The sequence below is a fragment of the Cloeon dipterum genome, chromosome 1 (genome assembly GCF_949628265.1).
Source record: "Cloeon dipterum chromosome 1, ieCloDipt1.1, whole genome shotgun sequence".
Classification (NCBI taxonomy): Eukaryota; Metazoa; Arthropoda; class Insecta; order Ephemeroptera; family Baetidae; genus Cloeon; species Cloeon dipterum.
This window is the reverse complement of record NC_088786.1, coordinates 21046098-21072731: the sequence shown is the minus strand read 5'-3', so window position 1 is coordinate 21072731 and position 26634 is coordinate 21046098. Positions and strand designations below refer to the sequence as shown.

At 39.9% G+C, this 26634-nt stretch overlaps 1 protein-coding gene across 1 annotated transcript; it reads right to left on the bottom strand.

The window, feature by feature from the left end:
* Positions 1-798: 798 nt before the first annotated feature.
* On the bottom strand, positions 799-23771 carry LOC135948387 (homeobox protein unc-4-like). The gene is made up of 3 exons (XM_065497619.1): positions 23339-23771; positions 9956-10164; positions 799-2450 (listed from the first exon to the last, which is right to left on the bottom strand). Exons 1-3 carry the CDS (start codon positions 23721-23723, stop codon positions 1926-1928), a joined length of 1119 nt encoding a protein of 372 aa, XP_065353691.1. The 5' UTR covers positions 23724-23771; the 3' UTR covers positions 799-1925.
* Positions 23772-26634: the final 2863 nt, after the last annotated feature.

Here is a 26634-nt window from a genome sequence, read left to right as displayed (position 1 = left end):
CAGACACCATTCTTTTTATTTTCTTACATTCGCACCTCATTATACCGAAAAATATCGTAGCTCGCGTTTCGAGGTGTCACTGAAAAGCCTCACGTTTTAGACACCTAATTAAGATTGCCATCGCACGTACGCTAAATATTAAATATTTAATAGCTTTAGTTTCATGGAGATTCTAGGCGATAAACAGGCATTGTACTTTTCAGCAATGGTAGTTTTGAAGCTTTCACGTCTGTTGCAATTGAGCAAGCCATCAATATTCCCTTTCTATCCAATTGAACAGTGCCTCTTGAAATATTCAGGAAACAAAACAGTAATAAATCATCTCAACTAATGCAAAACGAGCTCTAAATCATCATTCAAAAATTAATAGAGCACGTCTTTGCCATATGTTCGTGCTGACAGCGCAAATAATGCAAATTAAATTGAAGTGCACCACGGTGAAAAATGTTGCGAAAAAAATGAAAATAGATGCGCTTCATCAATCTATTTGTTCCGCCATAAAATACACACGTATATATGGAGAGAGACGCCGGCTGATTTAATTTATGCGGCGTCATTCCGCTTAAATAGATAATGAAGAGCTTCGATCGCTGGCTGTCGCTGCTGCTGGGAAACCACCGCCGCTAATCAGAGTAATTACTCCAATTTAATTGCACACACCGCCACGAGGGAGTCAATTGCGTTACTGCAGCTGCGATAGATGGGTTATATTCTGCTCGTCTTTTATGCATAGTGCTGCGGAGAGAAAAAAGCGGACTATAAAACAAAGGAGGTGCGGGAAGTGAAACGCATTGTCGGTTTTCTTTGCTTTTCGTACGTTTAATATTGGAGTGAGCTGTAATTACACAGTAATAATATAATAATTATCATCATTAGCAGAGAGCTGGCGATTAAAGAGAGTCGATATTTACACGGAAATGAAAATGAGATTTGCGCACGTGCTTCTCGGTGTCGGCCACGCGTGTCCGTCAAAAATGCAAAATTCTAATTTGCCATTTCCAAAATACTTTATTATTTGCAACAAAATGACTCACTTGATTTAGCATTGGAATTTTATTTTTGACAGTCAATCGATTCCTATAAAGGTCGAATTAAGTTTGGCAGACGAATCGCTTTGTTGACAGTTCGACACGACATGCCGAAAGTCAACGGAAACGCAAGAACAGATACTTAAGTGGTTTTGGTCTGAAACTAGTAAAATGTGCCACAAAGGACAAGGACTCCAGTGCCCAATCAGTTAAATAGCAGTGCCCCGATTGGACGTAGCAATGATCTAGCAAGATCCAGACAGCAGCGCCACAGTGACAGCCAGCGCAAGCATTTAAGCAACGAGGCTGGCTGCTGGCTGCTGCTGGCTGATCGTCTCTACGTCAAAGGCCAATTAGCGAACCACAATCAACCCTTCCCTTGTTTCGTCATCATCAGCGTTTTTGTGACTATATAGTTTCAAATCAATAACGGTTTTAAAGTTCCCACTGAACTTCGGCTTGTCGAGTCGAATTGTTGGCCGATTGATTCAGCTTCATAATCTAATTCGACACTTCAGGAATCGATTGGCACTGCCAAAAATGAAATTCGAGTGCTACTCCAAGTCTCCGATTCAAAAGACTTAATTAAATCTACGCTTGATCATTCTGGATAAGGTGTTGAGTTTTCAGCATTATTCGGTTGTATTTATTAAATTCAATTTTGCATTTTGGCGATTAAACGGCGGTTCGCACCCGAGAACCTGAGCTGGCATCACTCTCCCCTGTTCGAGGACAGGTCCTTCCTCCATAAACGTCCACATATTCTCACAATTAACAAACACAAAGAAATCACTGACTGGGTAGCCGCAGCTGATATGTGCGCGATTGGTCGGTCCTTCTCCTCTGTCGGCAGAAGCGGGGAGGGGGAGGTAGGGCGGGCGGAGGGGAGCATTCGTATCACGAGATGGGGGCGCCGCTGGCGCCGCGGGCTAGCAGTGACTCGATGCTGAAGGGGTTGGGGCGCTGCGACTGCGGCATTGGCGGCGACGGTGGCTCGTCGTCGGTGACGATCACCTCTTCATCGTCCGAGTCGTCGATGCCGATGTCAGAGCTCAGTTCCCCCACCACGTCGATCTCACCGTCGCGTATGCTGGACGAGCCGCAGCTCGACGGCGACCTGGTTTCACCCCCGGGGCCCAGCGGCCCCGACCGGCCCAGGCGGCGCCGCTGCTGCGCCTCCCAGTCCCTGCGCAACGCCTCCAGGTCCACGTGGATACCTTTCAGGGCCAGCTTCTTCTGCTGCTTCTCCAGCGACTTCATGATTTTCTTCTCCCTGCGCTCGCGTTCCTTGCGCACCAGCTCCTCCGGAGGGATGGGCTCGCCGCTGCACGTTTGGGGATGCGCGTTGTGCGCCGGCCGGCCCGGTCCCTTCTTTGTGTGCTCCTTTTTCCGCCACTTGGCCCTCCGATTCTGGAACCACACCTGAGAACAAAACAAATAACATTTATCAGACCTTGGACGTTATATAGATGCAAATTTGATAAATGATAATATATCGACTGCGGCTAATGACTCTACATAAGACTTTGACCACCGGTCAAGTCTTACTTAATATGCCAGTTGATAAATGTTTCTTAAGTACTGCAATAAAAGAGAGAGTTGTCGTAAAGAGCAAGTTATAGGGTGTAAAAAGATCTATCTACATTCTTTCTCTATTAAATTTGCTCCCGCAGAGCTATATACTGCGGTGTAAAACTTTTTACAGGTTAATTACTGCTCAGATCAACAAGCGATGAGGCTTCTCTCTTCAAAAAGTTAACCCTTAGATTAATGTCGAGTAGAGTAGTTTTTTTTTTAAATTTCAATTCTATCAAAATAAGTTAATACCATAGTTCGTTTTCCTGAAATTTGTAAAATAAATAAACCATGCAACGAATGTGTAATGTTATGCTTGGTTGTGCTTACAAAACATTTTAAATTTATGCGCAAGATAATCACTCTCAATCAAACACATAAATATTCATTTTATCACCTCATAAAAGTGGATGACGGACTTTTAATTACGAATTCCCGTTTTATTGAAAGAAAACGACTTAATTATTATTTTGCATCGCGCATACACAAATGCCCGGCGAGTATAGAGAGGCGTTTGATTATACGCGCGCGGCAATTTCAATCTGCTGCCCGTCCGGTTCGCTCCAAACATTTAATTATCTACCTCTCTACTGACGCAAATTGTTGCAGCGCCGGCTTAATTTATTGGTTCGCAGGCAGCGCACGAATTGAGACGTTTGCGGCGGTAATTTGGCCAGCCAGCACGACGAATCGCTTTTCGCATTCGGCAATTTGAATAGCGGCAATAAATCAAAAAAGGAAAAGAAAAAGGCCAGCCAGCACTTGAGTCGCCGAGTGGAAGGAAATTACTGGCGTCTCGCGAAAAATTGTGTATAATAATAATTCGAGCCTCGCGGCTGCTGCAATAAATCAGCACTCAAACTCGGATTGAGACATTTTATTAGGATTACACGAGATATAGAGAAAGAGCAGGCGAATTCAATCAGCTCGCTCGTCGCCGCGGCCGGATTTCGGTTCGACATCGCAGCCCGCGGGCAGCAGCATATTTTCGTTCCTCTCAATTTCGACTTAACACACACCAAAATTACCCGACCGGCCGGCGAGTGAGCCGAGCAGCAGAAAAAGCAGCGAGATATGTATACGTGATGCGCGCCGTGTTTGGAGAGAAATAATATTATAAGCGGCGGCGGACGAGAGGTGGTTCGCCGGTAATAACAGGCTGCTGCACTCGAAAAGGAGAAGAAGACGAGATCCCATCTCTTAGAATATTATTTTCTCTTGTACACATTTTTTATCCCCGCTTTTTGTACAATAATAATAATAGTAGTAACAACAGAGTGCGCGCGATATCGCGCTGCTCCTCTTTTTCTACCTGCTGATGTCTCTATCCTTTTTCAATAAACTCCGCGCGCCGAGTTATAAAAAAATCTGTGTGTACACCGGCCCGGGCTAATTGGGAAAACAATTTGCCCCATTCGAGAGAACAAATCACGCGACTAGCTGCCGCAACCCTTTTTTATGCGCGTCTACCCTGGAAATACAAATTTTTACTGCTTTTTTACAATATCAAGTTGTAGCTCGCGGTCGGGACCTTTATTAATTTTTATTGCCTGAATTTTCTCATCGTTCATCGTCAAAACGCGAACGGCTCTGTGTGTTGCTGTTCGCCGCGCACCTTAATAAATAAATAAATAAACGCTGGGAGAGAGAGATAGCTAATAATGTTGTATTATTTTGTGCTCTGCTGATGGCGAAGCGTCGTTTAAATTGATGGATCGCCTCCTCCTCCTCTTTCTCGACCCGCGCGCCTCTCTCGAAACAATTACACTCGGTCGGAAATTCAGAGGAGCAGCCAGCTAGTGCACAGGATGGGCCATAAATCTAAGCAGATGCTGTGTGTGTTATAATAGCAGTGAAAATATAAGTATTAAGGACACGTCAAAGATTATTATATTATCCTAAACACGACGACGGCCTGCAATTAGGAGAGGGAAATTTAATTTGTAATTGCAGCCATAATTCATATTCTCCCATGCTTCTTTTTAATCTGGCTATGGCTTTGAGTGGCGGAAGTGCAATTATCGTTCAATATACGATTATTTAGAAAGAGAGAGCGTATGTTTTTGCACTAATTTTTATCAAGAATTAATTCAAAACACCTTGTCAAAAGTTTCAAGCATTTGTTTTAATGTCTGAAATTGATGTTAAATTTCAATATTTTTTTAACCTCTGCTCAGCCCATCTGGGTGCCGAGCGGATAACATGTAGCCTGAGTGGCCGCAGAGGAGCTATGGGTTAAATGTGGCTATCTTTCCGACTGCCCGCACCGAGTTCTATTATTGAAACGCCAAAAATTTGTCCCTAAAGACGCTGGAATGGTGCGAAAATCAGCAAGTGGCACCTTCCAGCTTGTTGAACTACTTGAGCATTACTTCCAAGCATTTAAACAACCACTTTGATATTGAGCAGCCGGTATCATAGATCCCTTGAAATTCTCAAATACTTTTCATTGCTTTGACACTCCTAACGGGCTGGTTTTGTCTCAAATTTTTTGTTTTTCTCCTGAACCAGCAGCATTTTGAGTCCAAAATCATATTTTCCTACTTCCCTGCTCATCTCTTTTGTGAGAGGGAATTGTTCTTGACATTTACCACTATTACATTCTCGCTCCCTACACATCAAATCCCCGGAGCCTTTTCGCCTGGAAACCTCCCCAGAAACTACACAGATATTTTTATTTTCCCTCTGCGTCCTTTCTGATCTCTTTCCTACGTGTGCTGTTTTTTTCTCTCGCGTGAAAACGCTGCACTCTGACATGCACACCGCAATATTCACATCCCCTCTGCATTTTCCCTCGCCGATAGAGGGTGTGTTTTACATCCAGTCTCTCGCGAAAGGCTGCAATTTGGATGACTTTTATCTTTCCCGCCGAGGAAAGGTGTAGCTCTCGACGGAATTTGCATTTTGGTTGCACGCCAACGGCCGGAAAATCACCGGGCTCTGCTTTTTTATTGTTTCCGCCCATTTGGCTGGTTCCCCACAGGATATATCCACGAAATTAACAAAAGAAAAAAGGAAAAGAAACCCCTTTTAAATATTTTAAATGAAATTTAGAGCTTCAATGTAAAAAAATTCCCTCTTGAAACTTAGATAGATAATCTTTTTATTTCTCAATCAAAAAATTTTTACTAGTTTTTCTAATTAAAGTAAATAAAAAAACAACAACTCAAAACGCAAATTATAGTCCAGCAAGGCAACATTTTGAAAAAAAAATAGCTACAAATTTCTTGTGGCCTTAAAATTGGAGGGATCTTTTTCTTTCTAACTGAATATCTCAATTGTATAGAAATCTTTCCAAAATATAAGCATGGGTGCATTTGGCACACTCTATCGGATATTTCTTGACAAGAGGAACCAAAATCAGTCATGAAACACGGCCGAGTGCTGTAAATTAATTTTAAATAAAATTTCTTGAACCAGAAAATGATAATAATTTTAAAATATTTTCTTAAATTATCATTTTCGATTTTTTCCTAATTTTAAAGGTTTCTTCCTCCAACAAACTCAATAATCCTTTTTTTGGGGAGCGGGGAGGTGGTTCATGCATTTAAATTGTTTAAGTGTAAAACTTTTGAACGTAAAATGTAAGAACCATGGATTATTCATAAAAGAAAATTCAAATTAATCGGAAACCTGAAGTGGAAAATAAATTGCATCTTTATTGAACACATTTTGACACAAAGTTTATGCGTTATGCGTCTGCGGCGACTTAAAACCCGCTGTAATTGATGTTTTATGGGCTTAAAAAGTTTTATGTCGCAAACTGGCTCGACTCCAATCACTTCCCGTAATTATATACGAGCGATATAATTTCTGCTCAATTAAGCGTTTCCCGAGCCGACGTTGTTTGAGATCTGATTAATAGAAATTTGATTAAGAAATAACGTTTTGCGTTTCGATTCAGCGGCTTGGCGTGCCGCTCGGTCCGCAGGCCGAGATAATTGAGTTGTTGTTTTCGTGGCCGTAAATCGAGTTGTCGGCGAGATTTTAATTTGGGGGGCGCGAAGCAAATTGAATCGCGTGCGCGCGTCTTTCTCTCTCGCCGCCGCCGCCGCTGCTGCTGCGCGAACGGAAAAGGCAAGCGGGGCAGAAAGAGAACGAGCGAGCTAATTAATTGAAAGGCGGCTCGTTTTCAATAGATGCAAATTTGATCACGCGAAATTTGCGTTTTGCCGCCGCCGTTGTTGCTGCCGCCGAGCTGCAGTGCTTTGCGTAGGCCACTTTTGTGGATCGCGCGCGCTGAAATTGGCTCGTGACATGCAACTCAAACGTATATGTAAAACACGACGGCTCTCGGCCTGCGGCTGGAAAACGGCAGTAGCCCCTTTGGAAAAATTGAGCCGTCAACCCGCTCGCATTTGCACCTGTCAAGAAGAAAACATAAATCCCACTGAGTGATAAGCAGCGCGAGAATAACGAGAGAAAAATATGAAAAGCCGCGCCTTTCAATATGGCTTGATTACAAACCTGTCGTCTGGCCAAGGTAAATTATAGCTTTGCCCAAGCTTTTGTTCTAACAACATTAAGGAAATACAATGTATTTTATCATTAACAAAGAACATTTATTTTTGTTATAAAAAAGTAATTTAAAAAGAAACCTCCAGAAAACTATATAGCAAAGAAGTTGCCAAAACGACTATGTATAATATGAAATTTGAAAACATCGAATGGCTGAGCTTTCCGAGGGTCAATTGAGAATGGATAAGTGAAATTTTGAAAAGTAATAATTGATTAACACGTTCTTGTTCTGTAACAGCGGCTGTTTCGGCCCCGCAGGCCTCAGATCAGCAGTATTTTACCTTCAAAAACAAAATGCATAACTCGAGTTTAGCTGAGTCAGTAGTAAGAAAGAATTCTATTGAAAATTCGAAATTGAGGGCAGGAATAAAGTTATTAAATGAATTACTCTATACAAAGCGGTAACATTTTGTCCTCAATATCTGCTAGTTTCGGATAGATGCAGAAAAAATTGTCTTACGCAAGGAATTGTTAAATATTGTCTAGTTAATAAAGGTAAAAAGTAGAGGCGTAAAAAACGAATGGTAAGAAAATGCAACCCTAATGTTGAGCTCTTTTAGGCCTAAAATATCTTACATTTTGTCAAAATATATACGCTATTTGCCTTATTTTGTTCCAAGATCAACCGTTTCATTGACAAACTTTGATCCATGCTCCTCCTCCAGTCTTTTTATCCCAGAAGTGTGTGCCTCTAAATTAAAATTAACAATCACAAGCTGTACAATCATCACAGTTTATCACGCACGTGCTGGTCATGAATCACGTTAAGCAGATAGTTAACAAAACGTCTAATAGGTGCACTCAGCTTCATTAACGCTGTTGGCATCGTGTTAGGATAGTTGTTGTTGTGTATGTGTGTAGTTTGTATATATACTTGACGCATTTTCACGTGTGTAATTTGCTGACGGTGGCGGCAACGTACTTATACGGAGTATAGGTTCAAGTGTATTTTTCATCTTTCGCTGCTGGTCAGGTTTGCCGCGCGGCTGGAGCAATAACAATTTTCTAAATTAAGATGTATAAAAGGTTTCGTGCTCGGCCGACGCGCCGAGCAATAAAGAGCAGCGAAAACGCTAATTTACGATTGCTATAAATTTTGATTAACCGCCCCGTGCAGCGAATAAAAGGCTCCCATTTTATTTCCTGCATGCTCTCTTGGCCGCTCGCACAATGAATTAAAATTACAAGCGCACCAACACACTAACTCACTCGCTCGCAGCTCACAACCAGCTCGTAAATTTCCGCAAATAATAAGCTGCTGTCACTTTTCTTTTTCTCTTTCTGAAAAGAGAAAAACGTCTGCTTTTCTTCTCTCCATTTTTCTTTCTTTACAACTGCTTGAATGAAACATGTTCCACCTGAAGAATCAAAAGTGTAGCCTGCGTCCAAGTTCCATTTTCAACCATAAAAATAAGATCTAGTACTACTTGAAAAAACAAAGAACAGTGAAATTAACTAACTAGACAATATATTTCTAGTTGCTATCTAATTTAACATTTTATTTCCTTAGTGTAAATTTATTATTTGTATTTTTTGAATTTTACAAAATATTTTTATTAAAAATATTATTTAACACAATATGTATAAAATTAAAGAAAAAATATATCTTTAAATTTACTGAATGAAAAGGATTTGTTACGGTTACTTATACAGATCAGAAATCTACTTGGTGTTAATTTTTAATCAGGTCTGATGCGGGTTATCTAATAAAAAGTATAGCGTTAATTTAAAGTTCAACCTGCTATGTGCGTTTAATAAGAACTAGAGACTAGTTATTGCAACTATATACAAACTTGATTCAACGTAAGTAATTTTCCATATTTGTTTTTTAAATTAAGAACACTCAAAAGATGTTCTTGGTTATAATTACTTAAAAATAAAACCACTTTTCTCTTAATATATTTGTATCCTCCGACTGAACGGCCTTTTTAATTGAGATTTAATTAAATCACAATTTTTGGAATAAATAATGGTTATTAATTTATGTTTTTTACAAGTAATTTTTTTCCTGAAATCATCGACTGCGTAGGAAAAATTGAGTAGTAAAGATGATGAAATTTCTGGTTCTACTATTTGGTTTTTTATTTGTAACCTTTTCACTCTCTAAAATGGGTAAAAGGTAGTAGTTTGGGGGTAGATTTCAAATAATAATGGAGTGTTGTGATCAGTGAATAAATTTCTGACGACGCGATTTTTTTCATTACTGCAATGCATGGGGAGGAAGGGGGATGAGGGTGGATCACCCTCGAAACCCTTCAGCTATCTAGGGTAGGTAGAAATGAGTCAAATGGTGTGCAGTTTTTGCAATTCTGACTGTTAGGACTCGAGATTTGGTGGTGACAATACTGGAAAAAATGGAACAATTTGTTAATCGTCGCGTGTAAAAACATTGAAAACCCCAATAGATAACGTAAAATATTGTTCTGGGCATTCAATTGGTGTCACATTTAGTCAAGATCTAGGTCGTCCTTCAAAGGAAAAAAATACGCGCGAAAAAGGTGCTGGGATTTGTTAAAAGGATTTGTCAACTGCCAAGGCGAAATAGTCAATTTCTCACACACTATAGATAGGCATATTATTTATTTATAAAGATAAAATCATGCTCGAGCACACGATTTATGCCAAACTGAACATATTAGCTGGTTTTGGCAGAGATAATTTCAAGTGTGGTTGAATAGACTTCAATTTGCGTCATCCATGCTCATTTGATAAACTCATCAAAGTTTGAAGCTCAGATAAAATTGTCCATAATCGATCGTCTAAAATTACAGCCCTAGGTATTAGTCTAACTATTTATCAACTCTTTATGTATTATTTTTTTATTTATTTCTTACCGCAACTCTGGACTCCTTGAGGTCGAGTCTCATGGCGAGGGCCTCTCGCATGAAGACGTCAGGGTAGTGGCTGGCCTGGAAGGCGCGTTCCAGCTCCTCCAGCTGCCAACTGTTGAAGTTGGTACGCGACCTGCGCCGCTTGCCCGAGCCGCTGCCGCCGTCGTCGTCGTCGGCCGAGTTGTCGCCGCCGTTGTTTCCGCCGTTGCCGCCTGCAACACCCACCAAAACAGTTTTCAATTTCTGCTACAGCCTCGTTATCAGACCGAATTGAGACATTTTCAGCGCGGCGTTCGCGTGCCACGTCCCAATTATTTGACGGCGGCATGCGAGCGAAACAAATTGTTTTCTTTCCTCGTTCGCGGGTGCAAAAAGAAAGGGTTACTCGCCGGCCGAGGGTGTAATTACGCACCCCCGGCCAAATTGTTTCGCTCAGCGCCGCGAGCACGCGAATTGCCGTCACTCTGATTGATTCTTAACTCGCTCGCTTGACGTTTCATTATTATACACTGCATGCAGCCGGCTGACGAATGCGTTTCAAAAACGAAATGTAATTTAAATTGGGAAAGCTGTTTGCAACGTGCTAGAAAATTAGTATGTTGCTGTTTTACAGCGTCAACCATTGACAATTTAGTGTAAAAAATATCTTGAAATAATTGTCAAGATAAATTTGAATTAATTCAAACTCTCTAAGAGTCCTATACTCCTATAACAAAAAATCATTGAAATATTTTAAAATCTGGAGCAAATGATACACATACTTCAAACCTGTCCAGCAAGGGCTGAAAAAATGATTTTTTTTTCTAGAAAGCCACTACTCAGGCTAGCAGACTATTTTAAGAATTAAATACATTAGCTACATAAAAAGAAAGTGCAAACACAATAAGAATTAAAGAGCTTTTTTATACTGTACTACTCATTCTATAATATAATATTTTTCAATAATAACAGTAAATTCCATTTTTACTGTAAATACGTTAAATACTTTTTCAAACATCTATTAAATATTTAAATTTAAAAAAGTAACAAATAATGTTTGACTTTTGTCATTATTTATTGTTATTTTAGAATTAAAAATAATTTTAAATAATCTGCTGGACCAGAAAGAATAATTTCTGTGTCTACAATTTTACACCCAGAGATTGTTGCATAATAGTCTAAATAGAATAAATTAACCACAGATTCACATACAATTCCTTGACTTTAAATAACTCCTCTTCATTACGAACTACAAATCCGATTAATTGGACACTGAGTAGACCAAGCGGCGCCACATTAGCTTTTTTCTTATGATAGTATGCGTTACATCCTGTTTCTGGCACAGTGGTGACGACAAAAAGCTTAAATTATTAGCGTGAAAGCGGACGACGAGAACCAATTAGCGTCAGTCGCACGTGATTTTCGGCAGCAAAAAATAAAACAGTGGCGTCCAGCTGGGACCGGGTCGATTGTTTAACGCTTTCAATCAGGGAAAATCTCTCCTGGAGGATTTTCTGGCTCCGCAAGCAGGACCACACAGTCTCGTTTCAATCAGCCGGCCGGACTCGAGCAAATCGTGAATTATGAATATAAACGAGCATGAATAACCAATAATAACAAAGTGAGCCGAATGAATTTCGAGCACGCGATCATTCCATTAATTTTTTCGCTCGGCTGCTATATGTTATTATTTTGAGTATGCGCGCGGCGCAAATGAGCAAAATGTGAGCAGAGGAAAAAAATCGGCAGCGATCGGAAAACACAACATGAGGTGGAATATAGCGGCAAGAGGGCACATTTAATGTCTTTATTGTTTCCGATATGGCCGAGAGTGTACACACGGGCGGAGAGAAAAGGCAGCAAACGGCCGAAAGTCAGGCGAGCCATAAAACCCGGAGAAAAACGTATACGCCGCGTGCTTAATGTGATGTTTGATCGCCATGAAAAGATAGATCAATGTTGGCAAGTATGAAAATTAATTGTCAAGCAAAGTTTATATCTCTAAATTTGCCTTTGAAATTTATTGTTGCTTGTAAGCACGACTCTCTTAAAATTTTATTTCAGAAGGTTAATAATCTAACATTGTATACTTCTGTTCAGTTTATTAACCGATTTAAACTATCAAGGCGAGCTAAAATTTAAAGCTCTGAGAGTTAATTAATTTTGATTCGCTTACTCTATTTAACCGTAATATTAAAATCCCATTAAAAGAGGATTGATTTTGCCAAACTTCGGGAAATCCTTGCTGCCCTATTAATTTAGTTTAATTTAATCCTGATGAATTCAGTTGAAGCCGAAATTGACCAAAGGAAAGTTTTTGAAAAAAGTAGCTGCAAAGAAATTATGCTTTTCAAATGATGAGGATTGTCTCCCTGCTTGAAATCTTATTTTATTTCTCAACAAAAGTTTTTCCCAAAAAGTGCCATACACCGTTGGGTAGAGCCAAAGAGTATGTACATTCTCAAGCGCTTAAATTTTTTGAGTAAATTGACCGAATGTGAAATTTAACTGTAATAGGGTCTTCTTTTAATTATTGCAATTTTAGAACAAATTGTTTAAACTATCAATTGGATCGATGCTTATTTTAACCCGAATTTACAATAATTTTCAATATAAATCAACAGACCGAAAAACAGATTGGAATAGCTTTTACAGGAGTTTTTATTTTTTTGCATTTGTCATTAAATATATAATTATTTTATATATATTAATTTTTCTGCATGTAGAAAACAAAATTTTAAATAAAAAAAACTAACAAACTGTGTATACAGAGTGCAAATAAATAACCATAAATTTATTCATGTTTTAATAGAATTCAATTACTCTTGACTTAATTCTATGCAGGTTTCACAGATTAGCTGCGTTACAAATTCAATTGATGAGAAAAGCGCGTTAAAGTTAATCCCACCGTGGATTACAGAATTAGAGATTTCGTAATAAATTTTCAAAACAAACAGCTTGCAATGTAAAGCATATTTAATAATATCCACTACATTCCTTTCCAATCTTTATTTTTTGCGTGTGAAAAGTGAGTGCCATAAATTTGCGCGTCCGTGCGATTGAATTGAGTTATTCTCAGTTGAACACAAACGACCGCGGTGCGAAACCCACGCGCGAATAAATCTGCTAAGCAGCGGCAGCAGCTACGGCGGCAGCAAAAGATAAAAACCGAACGGCCACATAAGTCAAAACTTTATTTCACACTCGTCGTCTGCGTATTCAGGTGGCAAAAAGCACGAAATGGCAACAAACTGGTTCTGCGCGACATTCCCTCTCGCAGGCGGCGATAAATCTGGAAAGTAAATCCCTTTCGAATATATGTATGCGTATGTTGAAAATAAGTTTTTTCGTGTTTGCATAGGCCGGAGGTTCGGTAATTTCGGTTTTGGAAATGTTAGAGGGGGACAAAAGTGCTTATTAGTCTGCTTTTCCTGCCGTGCAATGCTTCTTTTCGCGTTTTTCTCCCGTCGTTATCGCGGCTATCTGACAAACAATTTGCTTTCTTATCTCCCCTCGCGCGGTTCAAGAGCTGAAATTACGGACAGACGAGAAAGAGAGAAAATTATTGTTTTCGAGAAAAGTAACAAACTTTTACAGCTCTCTGTGAAAGGGAAATAAGCAAAAACCGAGAGAGCAAAGTGGAGAGGAAATTATTTGGTATTGAAATCGCACGCGCGCTTATCGAGATGGAACATAGAGAGAAAAAAATGAGATGATGTCATTATATTGCGTTTTGTATGATTATACATTTGCGCCGCAGAAAGGAAGCAAAAACACCTGCTCCCCTTGCGCGTGTGTTGAAATAAAACAACGGAATGAGCATCGTGCTGAAAGGATTTGCGTTTTTTAGTATGTCTATTGGTCGCGCGAAACAAAAGATGAGAGACGAAGCACACATCAGCTGAATGTTACACGGCATTTATTTATAAATTTGCATTTGAACGCACGAAGTGAAGGGAACTAAAATATGTAATTATAGCTGGAAGGGCCTTGAATTGTAGTTTTTTTTTTTTGGAAAACGTTTTGGCTTTGAAATTTTTAGTATTGCTCCAATTTCAAGTACTGCTGATGAGAATGACTAGAGAGATTATATTTTTGTTTTCGAAATACGCTAATAGCTCATCCCCATCCAAATAATTAGTTTTATCTAATAAAATAAGGGAACTACTTCAACTACTCAAATCCTTACTTCAAGGCTTTTTGATGTTATTTACATGATCCTGATGATTTTATTTTATTTGTATTGTATTTTATGATTTAGCCACAAACATTCAAACGCACACAACATGCTATCCAATACTATCCACGTTCCAGGAATTTTTCAATTCGCTGTAAAGTCAAGAAAACCATCAATCATAATAATATATCTTGGAAAAATACCAACTGCAAGAATGATAATAAATTAAAATTGACTGCATTAATTATGGATTCCTGACCTTTTAATCCAAGATTAGCAAAGATCAATGCTAAGTTGGCTTATAAGTTCATGAGGTCTCTGCTAAAAATAATTATTTACAACTTGTCCGCTTATTTACAACTTTTATCTCTGTCACAGGAAGCTTATGCAACCGTCTCGTCTTGCACGCTGAAACGTGCTGCATAACCTCGCTCTGCGAGTTCTAATTTGTCTTTGACTCTTAAACGATTTTATACATTCCTCTAAATTAAGTCATCAAGTCGGAGAGGAAAATTAAATCACCACAAAAACATTTTTTTGTAAAAGCACCGCGCCTATTTTCTTCCTTTTTCCCTGCTCATTTTAATAACACACTTTGAGCATAATTTGAAGATAATTACGGGTCAATTAGGTGGTGGGGGGAGCGGAGGAATTCGGTCCCAGCCGCGCACAACGCCGACGGGCGTTTTTCGACTCAAATATATAAAACGCCGAGTTCTATACCCGGCGCGCCGCAAAAGGCTCTTCCGCCGATGAGAATGAATTAAGAATATACGCATATAAAAAAGAAGAGGCGGCGCGTTGTTAGCTCGCGAGCTAGCAAATTGAGTCATTTTCGTATTAAGCGGCCGTGTGTGTTGTCGTCGCGCAGATACCCATCTTTTATGGAGCTGCTGCGGCCAATTTAATTGTGCTTTTAATTTTACACACTCGGGGAAAAAGGCTGTTTGTGCTGTTGTTGTCATCGTCCCTCGGAACAAAAATTGGGGGTTTCATTAAAAAGGAGCGGCGAATTAGGGGTTCGAGGGAATTTCAGCCGGGATGAATCAGTGTGCGCGGTGCAGTCTCGGGAGGATGGCAGGTGGCTCGGTCCCCGCGCCACCTCCCGCGGGGCCCATCAGCCCCCTCTCTGCACCAGAAAAGGCCATCGATCGCCCCGCAAAGGGTTGCACACATAAAACGGCAGACCCACTGACTCAAAAGGCACTCACGCGCGCGATGAATCTTGGAGGCCGCGATGGGGATCAAGAGAATTATCCTCTCATACAGCGCATTATTCGCATTCACGGGCATTAAATTGAATCTGGAGCAAATATTTTTCAATAATCTTAAGCAATATATGAATTAATATAATTTAATTTCCTTTATTTGTATTACACAGCGGTACAAAAAGCCAAGCTTCTCCATTTCTGTCCGCGCATTTACAAATGAGTCTCAAACAACAAAATATTAATAACAATAAATAGAAGAAACATAGTGTAACCATTTCGTTATGTTTATGTCGCAAGCGAGTGTGCGTGTTTACTGAAAGGAAATTAAAAAGTACAAATTTGAAAACGCGTTCATGAAATCTGATAGCCGTGCGTAAAATTTTCAATCTGTTATTATATAATAAACTATTATATAAACTATTAATAAATAAACTAAAATAAATTATTATTATATAATAAACACGTACAATGCTACAAGCTCCATCGAAAAAAAGAAAATAAATTTTCGCATTTTGTGTGTGGTGGTCAAGAACTGGTTTATTTAATAAATAATTTAAATATTTTGTTGATTTTTAAACATTTTCATCTGAAATGCTGTTAACAAACAATGTGTATGAATATAAAATTAATTAAACTTAATTTTTTACAGGCTTTAATAATCAAATTACGAGTTTTATTAAGAGCAAAACAATATGTAACATTATTATCATTGTTGACTTTAATCAAATGAATTATACATATAATAACTCTGTTTTTGCATACTGCAGCGCGAATGACATTCATTCCAGTTATTAAATTTGGCTTAAACTTCCAATTACGAGGCGTGGGTGCCATAAATTTTCCATTTGCAGCAGTGCAAATAAATTCAGCCACCTCTTTTATGCGATGAAAATGGAAAATTTTACGAGAGAGGCCTATTTTACGAGCGGATTGACGAGAGGAATAAAAGCTAACGAGCGGCACGTCCGCGTTTAATCCGTTTTGTTTTCCGTCTTTTTTCTGCCCCGACCGCAAAAGTGTGTGATCACGGTCGTATTCAGCGAGAGGTAGAGAAACAAACACACACACAAACTCGATTATTTGCTCCGCGTGGCCAAGAGCACAGGATAATTTGATTCGATGCACCCACCAAATCATTTTGGAACGTGCTTCACTTTTTTCTCTTTCTTTTTCATCGGCCAATCTTGGCTTTTTGTTTGTTGGTTTTGGTCGAAAATGAAAATAAAAAAAAGGAAAAGGCAATCACGACGACGGACGCTGGCTCGCGCGCCGTCGGTTTCAATTCCAAACAATTTGTGCTGGCGACCGCACGACGATTACTCGCACACATAACAAGAGGCACGCACTGCACGTACAATCTCTACAAGAAAAGAAGACGGCAAAAAAAGAGAAAGAAAGCAAGGCCAAAAAGTTGTGCTTCCCCCGCCCGCCTCACGGTCTCCTCTAAATACATATATACAACCAGGAAACAGATCGGAAAACGATGGGGAGGATCACAATTTTATCTCTTTTGATTTGGTCCAATACCTTTAGTTTATGCGATTTGCATTTTGTGGACAAAGTTTTCTTCGGGAGATATAAAAACGGGAACGAGGGGAATAAAATTTTATCAAGAGCAAAGGGTCAAATTTAAACATGTGATAATAATAGTGTGCATCAAGTGGTTTATACAATTTTCTAAATATTTAATAAAAATATAAATAAATATAAAATTAATTTTAATTAAAATATTTTTGATTAATATTTATTTTTATGCTAAATTTTTTAATAAAACTTTTGATGTTAGTACAAAATTTAAAATTTTTAATGATTTTTGTTAATAACCAGTTTGATATAAATTAATACATTTTTTAAATATAGTAGTTGTGTCAACATTTATAATAAAAATTTATTTTAAATTAATTTGTAGTTCAAGGTTTCCTTATTTACACATCCGATTAAATTATCAAAATAACATTTATTAACAATATAATATTGAGTGTCTTCTATGGCATTAAACAAATTAGGAGATATCAATAAGTTTACAATAATGAAATGCAGAAGGTAAATTTAAAAAATCTGCATGAATTTGATAGCTGAAATTGAATCGAATTTCAATTGAACATCTGCGCCGTCAGGTTGAGATAGCTGTCACAAGGGAGCTACAATTTAAAATTACCGAAATTACCACAGCGCACATCAATTTTTTTCTTATAATTATTAATGGGCGTTTTTTACCCGATAATTTAGAGCAGGCCATTACGGTGCGCACTAATTTTGAATAAATATTAGAGGTGGCCGGTGAATTTTAATGGCGACACGGCAGCTTGCTCTGCTTCCCCGTTTGCGGAGCTGCTGAGCGAGATGCCAACACCCGTTAAGCGTTAATTAAAACGCCGAGCGGAAAGAAATAATAATTGAAAAGCGAAAATCATTTTCAACTCTCAGCGCAGAAGATTTTCGCTCGCGGCCAAGTTAAATGAAGTCGCAGCGCTGCAGCGTTTATTTTTTTCATATTTCTCGACGCCATACTCTCTGCTGCGACGAGACACGTTTCACGCGCGTAAATTAATTGGTTTTTCAAAAAAGCATAGCAAACAACGCTTTGATTTATCGCCGCGGTGCGGACGTACAAAAAGTGCTGAATACTCGGAACTCGGAAGGTGGCGTTTATTCATCTCTTCTCCAGGGTTAACTCGCGCGGAGAAGAGCAGAGCAGAGCGAGAGAAATCATTATCTCGGGAGTAGTTGGAGAGTGTAATTGTTTCTTTTATTCTGCTAACGAGGCCGACGACGTAATAGAACGAGTTTTATTGCACCATACCTTGTTCATGTGCGCTCCAGCTCCACGGGGAATATATCATTTAATTTGAAAGAAAATTGAGCACTCTCGGCCGCTTTTTGTTATTAAACCAACAGCCATGCAGCTAAAATAAATCTCTCCTAGTTGAATAGCTATGATTGTTTGGGTACGATTTTAATGGCACTTTTTACACTCCTCAACGCCACGCAGCGCCTAATTAAACTAATTTGCGTTTAGCTCGTTTTCCGCCGGATTTATTGCCCCAATCGTCTTTTGAAAAGCAACTCCATATACATATAATCACGCCACGACCGGCTCTATACACAAATTAAATATAATAACAATCCTCGGCTTTTGTGTCCAACCAGTGGCGAGAGGCTGCTTGTAAACCGAGGGAAAAATAATTTGTAGAGTGCGCGGCTCGCGCGATTTCGCCTCATCTCTTTTATTGGCCGCTTTTACGAGCAGTTCGGCGCGCGTGTTTGACACTCCATAAAACGCCACTCTCAGCACACAGCACACGCACTCACGTGCAATAGATGCTTTTCCGCCTTTTCATCCGATATTACTAATTTGCTTTTTCGTGCTAATTACTCATAAATTCGCCAGTGTCAGCTGCTCTAATTGCGCCGCGCGCGCAAAAGCAATTTGTATCTCGGCTATTTTTCAGCGAAAACTTTCCATCAGTGTCGTAATTAACGGCATTGCGCGTATTAATTTTCATTATCTGCAGCCAGCAGCAGAGATTTTTATCTCTCGAACGAGACCGTTTTGATGTGTTTTATATATTTTATTCCGAGTTAATTGCAAAGTGACGATCAAATTTCACGCTTCGACACTTTTACATTGGTTGCACCGCGGGCGCGCGAATGAAAGCTCAGCGCTGGCTTGTTTTCCGCCCAAAAAGCTTTCGAGCAGCTTCCAAAATGACACATTAGCGACTAGCAGCAAACCAACCGTTGCTGACAAACGCAATGAAAGCAAAATCCACTCCCTGATGACGCGTTTCATCGCCGATACAATTCAATTTAAATCCAAAAGAAGAACAATACAACTCGAAAAATAAAGTGAAACTAACAGAATGAGGACATAAAAGAATTACTAGCTATAGGGATGTGCAAAAATTCGATTTTTGCTCCTAATAGAAGATTACCTTAAATGGTGTTTTATCACATAGATGTTATAAATAATGGAATTTAGAAATATAAAAGGTTTCTAAGCGTTCAAGATTTTATGTTTTATTTTCTAAGTGCCATCAGTGAAATTCTGTTCCACTTAAAACAATAAATTGTTGATTTTCACGAGTCAATCGTTAAAAAAATGACTGATTTTTTTGTAAATTTTGCATTTTAGACATCAGTATAAACACGTCCTCCGGATTTTTTGTGAACAGCGACCTACTACAAAATATAGTAACACGCGAGATTATTGAAATGGGGTGTGATTTCCCGAAAAAAATGAAGACGTGGCACACGTGTCGTGAAGCGAGGGAAAATAGTAAAATTTATATATTTGCTGATATTTACACAGGTAAAATCTTGATAAAATGATCGATTTACTAATTGAGAAAAAAATATTTATTTTCAAAATGCTTATATCATATAGCGGCCACAGAAAAATATACATAGTTACTATCATCCTTTGAATGGCATGAAAATGCTTTTTATAGAAAAATGTCTTTTGAAATAAAACCTATGTGCCTATATTTTTGTCTGAACGACTTAGAAATCAATAAATAATCTCTGGAAACACAATTTAACATTTTTAACTGACAAATACAAGCTAAATATTTAATTTAGGAAAAAATAATTATATGAAATGCTCCTGCAAAAGACTCAATTTCTAATTGTTGACGAAAAACCATTCCGTTAAAAGGTCATGTTATTTTCCTTTAGTTATATTTAATTTTTCTAGGGCCTTAGATCATGTCCCGATTTTGTTGTGATTTTATTCATATGATGCGATGGCCAATTCGCTTTTAGAACGTTTTGCGGGCTAGCATGCTAAGCTAAAAACAATCTGGATAATGCAGCTATAGCCGATATGACAATCACTTTGTGCCATATAACTGCAAATCTGAAATTCCCCTCTTTGACTCTCTAGTTGAAAGCGATAAGAATTTACTGCGTCTATTTTCGCCTCAAACAATAATCCGGAAAGCAGATGCTGGAGCGTGGGCGAGGGGAAAAATGGCGGAAAATTGCCAGCGGCTCTTCGCTGCCGCTGCACGCATGCACCCCGGCGGAATATCAGCGTCGACTGGGGTGGCGCGGGTTTTAATACACATAAAGGGTCCCGTTTTGGCAGATAAAATAAATCGTGCTGCGGTCGGAGCTGTGTGTGTGTCTCTCTCTCTGCTCATATCGCAGACACACACACACACACAAATATAAATTGGAATCGATTCCCTCTCCTGCCTTTTCTGCCGTATGATTTTTTTATTGCTTTTGATCGGCACATAAAAATATTATTTTCGGCGCTCTTATCGCCGTCGTTCCATTTTGTTATTTTATTGCTGCCTATTTTCCGTACCGTCGAGGGCGATAATAATAAAAGCATGGCCGTCGAGATTAAAAGGGTATTTCCAAATTAATTCGGCCTAGAGAAGACAGGAAATTAAAATGAGTCGTCGGAAATTAGCTCTTCGCCGCTAACCTAATTTGAATTTTCTTTTCCAATTCGCGCCTCCTGCTGCTGCTGCTGCTAATCATACCGAGTTAATAATAATTTGCTCCAGCTGGAATTAAAAAACACCGCCCACTCATCGTCGGTTTGATTCTTTCTCATTTGTCGGGAGGCAGCCACCGTGACTTCTGCCTTTTCACTCCCTTGGCTCTGCCTTAAATAATACACACACATATATACTTGTAGCACCTTCGCAGTTTGCATTGGATACATTAGAGAGCAAAGTAAAAAGGCTAGCTGCCTGGCGAAAATAAATTGCGCGCACTCTTAATGAAGCCGAAATTCACATTCGACTGCCCGCGCGTCGGATGATGAATTCCTTTTGCGCCTTCTATTTAATTAGCAGAAAAAATGAATTTCACTCGTGCAGACAAGAAGAATGGGAAATTAAAAAATATTGCTTTTTTATTGCAATCACGGGTTTTAATTTGCCTGCAGTGTTTTATTTACGTCACGGCCAGACCGATGGACATGCTTTAAAATTAATTACATTTCTTATTGAAAATGGAGGTTACATAAAACTAATGTAATCTTGATAAGGTTTGTGACAGTCTATATAAACTTTCGTATTTTATTTTTAAATTTGCCTCGCCGTACGAAAGAAATTAATATTGGTCGATCTCGGGGCTATAAAGTGAGATCAAGCGACGCGATTAGATATTACAATAATACGATTATTTTGCATAAAGGTGTCGTGTTTTTGAAATGCCGTCAAGTGGAAAAGGTCTCGTTTTCACTCTTGTTGGCAAAAGGCGCTCATTTTAAATTGCATTTACTCGTTCCAAGAGTGCTGTGCGCGGTAATGACGACAATTAATGCGCCTGGCGTATTAACCTCTCTCGTTGTAATCTCTCTCTTATTACATTTCTCCTCTCATTTGGCTCTAAGTGCACCGATAAATCTCCGGCGGATTCCCTCTTTACAACAACACACGCGGACAAAATTATGAATTACGCCCGAGATAAAGCGGGGCTCTCGGATCGTGTCAAATTGTTTCACGCGTCGCCGACAAACGAAATAAATTTTCACATTCTTATCAGCCGGCGTGGTGGGAAATGAGGCGATTAAGCGGCGTGTAATTCGCTCTCGTTTTCCTGTATAATGTATAATACCATTTTTTTTCTCCACGCGTGGATTATTATATATTTGCACGGTGCCAACTGGTGTCACCACCCGCGCTCTCTCGTCGTAACATGCACAAATCCCGTTTCATTTTTGCAGTTTATTCTGTTCAACCTGCGTGTGGGCTGAAATGGAGCGCAATTATGTACCATTTCATATTTCATTATTTGTAACTCGGCGTGAAGAAATACAATCGAATGAGTCGGAATAATTACGTCGCCGCATGCAGTTTCCATTCCCAGGTGCAATTAAAATTCGAGCTCGACGCAGCAATTAAAAAAAGAACGATTCCGTTTGCTTTCAATTGAGCTTTATTTCATCTAATGACCGAATTAAAAATGGAGCGTGCAATTAAAAGGCGCTGTGATAATATTAGCTGTTGCGCCGCGCTGTTTAATTTGCCTGCTACCGTACGCTGCTGCTGCTGGGCCGAACGAGCAGTCGGTATAAATTGTGAATTAGATGAGTAATGATGGGCTCTCTTGAAGAGAGGAATTAATGCAAATCACGGTTAGCGAACGAATGAAGAGAGAGAGAGAGAGAAATAAAAACGAGGGAGCAAGTGGGGCGCCGCGGGACGCCCCTCGATGAACACGCGCTTTGTTTCTTTTATTTTATTCATAGTCTCTCTTCTCTCCCGCTTATCTCGATCTTGCGGCTGCTCGTTTTGTGTTTCACACTTTTCTTCTTTTACATTGCGGCCCCGAGATTTGCTTTTTCGCTTACGTGAGCACCGAGTTGAATAATCTGCGTACGAGGGGAGATGCTTTTGATTCGCTGCCGCAGCCGCAGCGCCCGCCAAACCCGTAATCGCACCATTCGCGCACTGACGCAGCATGCATTTCTGTACATTGCTCTGCATTTAATCTCTATATTCACTTTACGGTTAATCATTTGTTGGAAACATTTAAGGGAAATATATTGATAGAATACTTTGTTCATACCGAATTTTATTTAATTTTTTTAACTAAACGTTTTAATTAAAAATTGGAGTTGAGGTCAAAAATAGTTCTGACGTTCAGGCGATAGGAAAATTAAAATAAATTTAGTTATTATACGAAATCAGTGAAGCTGTAGCGTTTGCCTGAAATATTTATGCAGGATTGCATCTAACTCAGAGATAATTTTGATTTTATAGCTGTCTTCCTTAACAAACGTTTTACGAATATTGATAACTATTTATTTAACAATGTGTTTTCATATTAATTAGAAAGCACTGCAGTTAGATTAAAAACGAAATAGATAACAAATTACGAAAAATATTTTGAAATTATCTTACAAATAGAAAATATATATTTCATATATTTATTTCTTAAAAATTATGTTTAATTTACTATTGTATTTTTAAAACTATTCACAGAAAAATAAAAAAGATTATTATTTTACTAATAAAATCAATTGTAACGTATATTTTTATTGCAAAAACTCACCGTGGTGCGATTTGCTGGCGTCGACAATCTGTTGCTGGTGCCTTGCGATGACGGCGGGGTCGAGGGCGGCCGGGGGCCGGTGGGGCACCTGGGGGCGGTGGGGGTGGTTCACCTGGAGGCGGCGTACGTCATGTGCCGCAGCGGCGGCTGCTGCAGCCGCCAGCGAGGCTGCGGCGACGGCGGCGCCGTGTTGCAGGAACGGCATGTTGAACGGAAAGCGTTTTGCGGCGCCGACAGCGGCGCCGAAGGGTCCGAAGGCGCCGAACGAGGGTAGCAGCGCCACGGGCCGCGAGAAAGGGTGCGGCGCCGCCGGCTGCGGCGTCCAGCGGGCCGGCGGCGCCGACGGGGCGCCGACTTGCGGCGGCGCCGGCGCGTCCAGCACCATGAGGTCACGCAGAGGCGTCGTTGGCGCCGCGCGCGCGGCGTCGCATCTCGGGCTCGACTGACCGACCGCGAGAGCGGCTCCCCGCCGCCGCCGCCATGGCGCTGGCCCCGCCCCCTCGGCGCGCATTGGCCGCGGCCGGCGCCGCCCCCGGTGCCGCCCCCCGCGGCGTGGCGTCGACGTCGGCGCCCTCCGATATTTGTCACCGCTGAGCGAAAAAGGATTTGCCGCGATTTCGCCCGAGAAGCGATGATGATGAGCTCCCATGGGACGCACGGCAAGAGCCCACACTGAGTATATAAAATAAAAAAGTCTCCGCGACGAGCCACGACTTTTCTCTTTGCGCTCGCTCGCCGCAATAAAAAGCAAGTGCCAGTGAGCGACCGAGCGACACGGTCGGTCCGTACTGGGATTTTAATAGAAAAGTAAAATAATGAGAATTGCGGCTTCCAAGATGGTAGGATTAATTAAATTTCCGCATTGACACTACTTAAATGATGGCAATTCAAAAAAGGAATATTGAATGTTCCAGTGCAAAATTTATTAAACTCGAGAAGGTGCATTTAATAAGTCATCATGGATTTACCTTTTTGGCATTGAATGAATAATTAAGATTTGATTTAAAAAAAATATCGATCAGGACGATATTGAAGTTAGGTTATTTGTTTAATAATCCGTTTGAATCTTTTATATATAAACACATCTCATAATTTCATCAAGTTGCATACAAAACAACGGCATGGATATTGAAAAATGTTTTTTTTTTTAAAGAATAGAAAATGAAAACTTTTTTATAATGCCTTTTTTCATTAATTTGCGTATTGGTGTGTAGGTTTGATAGTTTTAATATATTTTCAAAAGTTACAAACTATTTTTTCTTGTTTTAATTTCAATGAGAGGGTACAATGAAAAATATTCTCCGCACGAGAAGATAAAACAGAACGGCCACTTCTGTTTCCCATTTTGTAAATTTATTGCCCACCTGGATGTTTCGATTTTATAACGATTGAATTACACGAAAAGCGCTGAATGGGTGGTGGAATATTAAAAACGAGCAGAGAGAAAACGGATTCGATTTTGTGCCCGACATTCGGTCTGATGGAAAAGAAATAATTTGGATTTCCACCGCTGATCCAAATCTATATGTGTGCTTTTTTTCTTTATGCGTGTAGCGCGGTGGTGAATGCGAACGGGGGATGGAAATAAAATTTGTGAGCCGGCGGAATGTATAAGAAATGAGCTGATTTGGAATTTTAATAGAAAATCGCCGTGGCATATACATAAATATGAGGGCACAGAACATACACACACAGAGAAATAAAAAGGGCTGTTTGATTTGATTTGACAGGAGGCGCGATCGAATTTCTCCCCGTCGCCGGCCGCGTGTGTTTTCAATACCCGAAATAATGATCCACGGCAGGCAAATAAAAATTGTATTTTCCCTCCACGCGAGGAGCCAGAGAGAGCGAGCGAGAGTGTGCGGTAATGAAATTCACGAGGCTGCTGCTGATATTCTCGTCTTTTTGTTCCTCCTTTTCCATTATTATTCCCTTTATTTCCATCGAGCACGCGAGAGCACAGCCACCTTATTTTTTATTCCTCGCATAATATTTATTTTCATCATATTTTATTGGCCATTTTTCTTTTCATTTTTATATTCCGAACAAACCGCGCACGTCGCGTCGATCCGTCACAAAAGTTTGATCTCGCGGCCCAACTTTGGAGGGAAAAAAATGCAAACGAAGTGATTATAGCCATGGAGATGAGCAGCGTTGGGCTTATTTTCTCTATTACTAACTTAGTTAAGGCCAGCGGCTGCCGATGTTGGCGTTAATTTGGCCCCGCGACACACGCGTCCCGGCTCGGCACCATGTATATAAAGTTATTACGGGCCGTGTCCGTGTGTTTCGGCCCGGGGGCGGCGCATTATTCTAATTTAATTTCCAAACGAGCAGAGCGGCGCGCAATTATGCCGGGCGTGCGATTATCAACGCGCGCATGTGAGTATTTTAAAAGAGCCAGGAAAGGGAAAAAGGTGAAAAAATGCTGTCCGAGAATGCGTTGGGTGTTTGCAGCAGGTTGGAATAAATTATATTTATGTACACCGGCTCTTTTGTAAAATTTTAGGAAAACAACGCCTCGCGTCTCGTATATTTATCCTCAAAGTAATAACCGCTTTGTTTTTCGTAGCTCGAATAGTGATTTAAGTTGGTTATTGAATTGTTAATCAGCGCAGAGTGCGGCGGTGAGAGAGCGATTATCGACGCGATCGGATTACCCATTTAATTTTTTAAAAACGCGCTGCACAGCCCGAGCAGCGAGCATTAATTCGGCGCCGCCGGCACATCGCAGGCTGCTTTTATGGAAATTCTCGCGCGATCACGTTAAGCGTTCGCGAGAGATGCTGGCGAAAAGATAATCCGGCGGAAAATGACTTAATTCAAGCAAGAAAAAGGTGAAATTGTTTCGCAACATCGTCTCCAGCAGCCGCTCCCTTTGCCTTTGCTGCGGCGGAACGGCCGGAATTTATAACTAGCATGTGTTGAGAGCTTTGATGAATTAATTATTAGCATGCACCCCAGACTTCTAAATTTTGTGGGTTTTTGTTTGTTTCTTCAGTGGCTATAAGGTTTTTATTTTTAAATTTTGGAATAATATGGCATAAACAAATCCTCTTATAAATTTGTATTGCTATACATATATGAAAGTAATAAACGTGCAATGCGCAAAAATGCACCACAGGGTTTTCTGCTAAAAAAACCTACCAATTTTGTTTTTTCCGCACTTCCCCCGTTTTCTCGAATTTGACCTGCAAGGAGGTTGTATTTTAATCAAGACACAGAGTATGCAAAAATCTATTTAAATTTAATAATTCATATGTGTGAAATCGGTGATACTAGAACTATAATAATTG

Excerpts from the sequence above, each read along its gene's own strand:
- LOC135948387 (XM_065497619.1), bottom strand. The coding sequence starts at position 23,723 with ATGGTGCTGGACGCGCCGGCGCCGCCGCAAGTCGGCGCCCCGTCGGCG. Across the intron at positions 10,165-23,338 it reads CGCCAGCAAATCGCACCACG|GCGGCAACGGCGGAAACAAC; the intron begins GTGAGTTTTTGC and ends TGGGTGTTGCAG. Across the intron at positions 2,451-9,955 it reads TCAAGGAGTCCAGAGTTGCG|GTGTGGTTCCAGAATCGGAG; the intron begins GTAAGAAATAAA and ends TTTTGTTCTCAG.